The sequence below is a fragment of the Gavialis gangeticus genome, unplaced genomic scaffold (genome assembly GCF_001723915.1).
Source record: "Gavialis gangeticus isolate Ggan-Ray unplaced genomic scaffold, GavGan_comp1, whole genome shotgun sequence".
In the NCBI taxonomy this organism is placed as follows: domain Eukaryota; kingdom Metazoa; phylum Chordata; order Crocodylia; family Gavialidae; genus Gavialis; species Gavialis gangeticus.
Window position 1 is genome coordinate 20,896,545 of NW_017729022.1, and position 6,000 is coordinate 20,902,544.

Here is a 6,000-nt window from a genome sequence, read left to right on the forward strand (position 1 = left end):
TTCTATATGGTGACACTGACAAGGTATCTTTGCTTGCTAAAGATACCATCTGTGTAACCTTTTCATTTCTGGCTCTTAATGGTAGGAACATGCACTGTTACATGCTTCCATGTTACGTGCTTGCAACAGTTTTAACAATAGACTAACAAACAGTTTATTTTTTATCTTTAGCAATTAAGGAGCCAGCAGCAAGAATTATGCATTTCCTGTCACCTGATATTGTTTTGTTTTATCATGGGAAGCAGTGGGAGTTTGTGAATTCTTTTAGGACCTTACACAGCAGATATATGCAGCGCATGCACAAATAGGAATTTAAAGAAATTCACTAAGTGAAAATGGCAAACATCAAACAATTGATCACATAGTATGTTACTGATCATATTCCTTTTTTGGAGGAATAACAATTTCATATCACACTTCCTACAGCTCTAGATAGATTATCAAATTTCTTAGACTGTTATTGTATGAAGCCCTGAAAATGGTTTAAAACACCATTATCAAGGATCACAGATCCAAATTTGACACCTCCTTTTTAAATAATAATTATTGCCTAGATAGAGTTGAAAAATCTGTCGAAAGCACACTGGTGGTAAAAAAAAAGGCAACAAATAGACTCCACATTTTGAAAAAATGTGCACATCCACTGCTCAAGATCATATGATATTGTTTGTTTATCAGTATTTAGAAGCAGAGTAAGAGAAAATTGTTCTGTCTTTTGCTCATGTCCTGTCTTGTTACACTTCTGCTGAGGAAATAGGAAATGTTGTGCCTCTGGTCAGAGCTGCTGAATAATATCCCTGGGAGTTCTTCCATGTTTACTTGAATACTACATGTCCCTGGATAAGATGCACTCTCTTTTCAGAAGTCACAGTGGAGAAAAATTTAGTTTTTCCTTTCCAGCCTCATTGACACTGGCTGCTGCAGCAATGAGAGCAACAACTTGTGGCTGCTCCATTGACCCAGTAGCTTGCTGGCTGGCTGTGGGCAGTCAGAGCCCTGTAAGCTCACTGTACTGCCTGCCCCCTGTGCAGCACATGCAGAGTTACTCTCCCTTTCCCCTGGTCGCTGCCACAGTTCAGTATGAAAGTTTTCCTATCCAGATCAAGTCTTTACCAATGGTCAAGAATAGAGAAGGCGGGGAAAAAACAAATAAGCTTAGATAACTTGCATGGTTTTTTAAATCTAAAAATACATAGCATCTTGGATTTACTAGTATCTGCTTATCTAGATTTCTTGTGTTTTATGTGTATGTATAGTAAAAAAGTTTTTTGTTGTAAAAGTATGAACAACAATAAGTGATTTCATTTGTTGTTTTTTGTTACAGTTGATGCTAACACATGGGCACAAGTTATTGCTTTGTATCCAACTTTAGTAGAATGTATCAGCTGTTCATCATCAGAAGTTTGTTCTGCTCTCAAAGAAGCACTAGTTCCCTTTAAGGACTTCATGCAGCCACCAGCATCCAAGGTACAAAATGGAGAGTCTTGACCAGATAAAACTTTCTTTTATTTTTTAAGGAAAAAATATCCCAAAAATATTTGTTTCCAAGAGAGGCTTCTCTGAGGATATCTCTTGTGGTTGGTACATGGCAACCAGTGTTGACTGCCTTTTAACTGTACTAACAAGAGCTCAGTAATTCATGAATTCATACAAGCTTGTATCTCAAAGGTGCCAGAGTGAGTAGCAGTGCAAGCCTTTAATACATTTAATTGACTAGGGTGGAATCAATTATAATCTAATGTACTAGCTACAGTATCTTGAAGTGGTGACTGAAAAGTGGGCTTATGTACAGCTTGTTGTGTATGTGTTAATGATGTAATTAAAAAAAAAAAAGTATTTCGATTCAGTCAGATTTATTGGGCTGGTGTTTTGCACCCTTTTTTGAAGTACGGAATTGTATTAAAATTTTATGCAAGATGGTACTGTAACATTCCATATTATCTGTAACCAGCCTTTGTAAACAAAGGGAACTGATACACGTGTGTATAATAAATGGTACAGTTCTGTATAAAATAGTTGCATTTATTATTTAAATTCTTTTTAAAATATTGATCATGTTAAACGCTTGATAACGTATTTATTATGAATAAGTTATATGCTTGCATTTTTACTTACAATTTGCCGTCTTAATTGGCAGATATGCTTATTCATATTTGATCATGCAGTTAATTTTTTTTGCTTATCTGAATGTATCCTATCTGTGGCCATTGGACATCTCAACAAAGAGGTCATATGACAAAAGACAGCAGCAAACAGTCAACAATCTGCTGATTTCAAACTTTAAAATAGATGACCTGAAATGAGTTTGAATATGCAGAAATACACTGTAGTAATCCAACTTTCTACAGTACCTTACTTCACAAAGTACTTGTTTCAGTGTATTCATTTTACTTGCGTCTGCTCATTTTTGTAGTTGCTGTCTTGCTTGAAAAGAACATTTTGTATTTGGGATTTATATCCCTTTTTGTTCATAATGGCAATTGTCACTGTCTTTGAACTATGACCCAGGAAAGGTGATTTTCAAATATCTCAAATATTTGGCTGTAAAATTTTTGTTTGTTCAATAATCGTAAGCTCTTTGTTTTGTAATGTCTTTTCAACCCAAACAATAATTGTTCTAACCTTTAAGTATAAAATGTGTGTGATAAAACCATGGGAAGTGTATTTTTGAAGATAGTTATTCATTAGAAGTGCAGTAAACTTTCTGTCATGAAGTAAATGAGATCTTTGTTTCCCTTTCATGAACTGCATAACTTAAGTAAAACATCTGAGTAGCAGTAGTCTTGTTAAAGCTAAGCCATGAAATAGCATACCATTTGTATATAATTGTTATTTCAGTAGTAATTCACCTGTATGTTGATGTTTATGACCATTGAGAGAGCACAAAGGCAAAGCTTTTTAAAAAAAGGAGTCTAAGTTTTTAGCTTCTAAATTCACAGCTAGGCTCTTGCCTGCTTTTCCAAGTATTGTATTCCAAACAGTTACTTTGGAAGTCATATGAGATTATTAAGAGCTGGTATAATCAGAAGTTAGAAAAAATCAAATATGTGCCTTTTTATATGGACTTCAGAGTTCAATGGTAGATTTCCATTCTTTAAAACCTTATGCTGATATTAAAAGTAACGATCATGCATAATACTAATACTTTTCAGTTTGCTTTAAATTTATGTAGGATACAGGGATATCCACTTGTTCATGTGAACAGATGCAAATTTACAGGAAGTGCTAGTGGAGTGTGTGTTAGAGGATGAATTGACCAGAGTTAGAGTTACTGGATTTATATAATGCTAGTTAGTGCTGTTGTTTTAAAAAGTAAGAGAACTTTTTTCTCTATTTTAAAACACATTAAATACACAGTGAGCTTTAAGACCTTGTGTACTCTTTTATGAATGTTCTATGGAACTCTATCCTCAATCTTGGATAAAACTGCTTCTAGCCCAGTTTTAGAGAACACAAAATTTGTACTAGAAAGCCAAATGCCAGCTGAATTAAGTTTGAGGAGCATCTTACAATGATTTAGGACTCATCTGTACCACAGCAATGGTGCTGTGTCTTGGGGTTGATCACACCCCACCTACCTTAGTCTGCAGATCTGCTCCAAGACTAGAAGGTTGCCAGTCAGGCTGCTCCTGTCTTATCAACAGTTCTCACTCTTGAACTCTTGAGTTTCTGGCTGGCCTGAGATGAGATGGTGTGAGCAGTAAGTCTAGAGCAGCTTTACTTGTGAACTCCCAGCTCCTGTGGTTTCTCAGATGACTCGGGTAGGCTGGACATGGACAAAGCATGCTCAGCCCTGTCCTCTCTAAGAGTGGCCACTGACATGGTATGGACAAGCCTTTAGTGTCAGTTTTAATATAACAAAGGTATCTTTTTTAGAAGCAGTTCCAAAATATAATACAGGAGCCTTTATGCAACTGAATATCTGTTATCAGTTCTCTAACAGTGAAAATTTAAAAACAACTGTGATGCCAACAAGCAACAGGTTTTGGGGACCAGATATTGTTGCTATCCATGGAAGAAGGATCATGGCCCATAATGATGTAGGGGACAAAAATAAGAAGAATTGGAGAATGGTAGCCCCTTCGCCTTATTTAGAATGTACCATCTTAGTTTACATTATTAGGGAGGCAACATATACATGCGAGTTCATTATTTTTAGCTGTTTTTTAATTTGGGAAATCAGGCTAAAGGTACAATTACCTCACTAATGTACATGCTCATTTTAGTTGAGTGAAGCTCCTTCAGCTTTGGTCTTTACCAGACATCTTATGTTTATATTTAGTTCTGCTTCTAGAACTTTTAATGTACTTTTATCATCTACAGATGCATACCTTTTAAAAACTATGAAAAGCAGTCTTCCACCATTTGTTCATTTATCATCCCTTTAGTTGTTAAATGAATGATATAGCTTTGTACATCCTGAATTTGCCCTACAGCTGACATTTGAATCTATTTGGCCATCCTTTCCTATTTCATGTAAATTACTAGCATATCAGAGCTAATAAAACATGCATTTAATTTGGAAGAGAGCTTTTCTACTGGTTAGTTTCGTTTGATGAGAATCTTAGTCTCATTATAGTATCTACCTGCTTACTATCTGAAGTCTTTCTTTTCTCTGTTGAGACTTCTTACTGTCTAATATTTATCCATCTTTGCACAGCTTTGTCAAATTTGATCAAAACACAAATTTTCAACCTCATAGCAAGAGAATCTATGTAGCTTTCTTGTAAAGAAAACTAGGAAATATTTAGACCTTGAATCTGCAAGTATCATGCACGTGTTTTAACTTTACATACATGAGTAATATGAATACTTGACTTGAGTAATATATGTGAAATGTTTACAAGATTGAGGTTTCCACAGTATTGCTGAAAGCAGCTAAAGGAGAGTAATACTTATCGCAAGGGGCAACTTGATGATCTCCCTCAGACTGCAAGTGACTATAAGGAGATGCATCTTCCACAAGCTCTGAAAATAAAATAAAAAATATCGGGAGCCAGAAATGAAGATGGACTGGTCCTGATGACTGCAGTCAAATATCCAGGGGTCAAAAAAACCTGCAGAGAAAAAAAGTGGAGCAGCACACACACAGGTAGTGCTTGCCACTCAAAAGTGGAGCCTGGTTTGTTGGAGCCAGGCTGCAGCTGCTGGTCAGATTCTGCATGGCAGAATTGCTGCTGCTGCAGCTGGAGGAGGCCCCCAGAACCCTAGGTAAGGCTGCTGGGGCCAGCCCAGTGCTGACCCCAGCCTCCCCTTCCACCCTCAGGGTAACTTGCTTCATGCCAGAGGGCGTTTCCCGGGAACAACTAGTGGTGGTGCACTAGTGGTTGTCCCCAGGGAACCAAACATCCACACCACATATGGATGAGGCATAGGTGCCCAAGCAGGATTCTGTTCCACCCTTTTCAAGTCCTTGAAAAATAGTTAATGCAACAGATGAGTGGGTCCTTTTCCTTCTCAATGTTTGTTTTTTTTTTGTGTGTGTGTCAGTCATAAGGGTAAAGTATTACGAAGTAGGTACATTGATGGATTTTTAGAGACTTGAACAGGTTTGAAGTGAATCACACTTAAGCACCTAAGTTCACTGAAGATGTTAATTTAGGTAAAATAGAAGTTGGCCCCTAGGGTATCTTTATTTGACCACCCTAATGTTGATGTTATTTTTTGATAATTTTATTACAGACTCTGTAATGGACACTCAGGTTGTTCCTGAGGTGACTTACCATTAGCAAAAGTTTTGTTGTCCTTCTCCTTTCTTACCTGACTCTTTTTTTTCCCCCCTCTTAGTAGTGTCAATATCGTGCAATATCCGAGCTATTTGAGACCGTAGCATAGTTTCGTAATACATGGAATTTAACTGCTAGAGTACTTGATATACTTTTAAGCTCTTCATGTTTTTGACAGAGGAAGAGAAATCAGTATTCCTGTTCCACTGCATGTGTGTCTGCATTGCTGAACTGTTAAACAAAATTCAATGTAACAAGGAAGTTTCAAACAATC

The 6,000-nt window shown here is 36.8% G+C and overlaps 1 protein-coding gene across 4 annotated transcripts in view; it reads left to right on the forward strand.

The window, feature by feature from the left end:
• The window catches only part of MON2 (MON2 homolog, regulator of endosome-to-Golgi trafficking), a 168,498-nt gene extending 163,976 nt beyond the window's left edge, over nucleotides 1–4,522 (forward strand). For all 4 annotated transcript variants that reach the window (XM_019514641.1, XM_019514644.1, XM_019514643.1 and 1 more), the window contains one exon: nucleotides 1,325–4,522. In XM_019514641.1, the coding sequence (XP_019370186.1) occupies nucleotides 1,325–1,488 (164 nt within the window). In that variant the 3' untranslated portion in view covers nucleotides 1,489–4,522. The remainder of the gene's footprint in view (nucleotides 1–1,324) is intronic.
• Nucleotides 4,523–6,000: the final 1,478 nt, after the last annotated feature.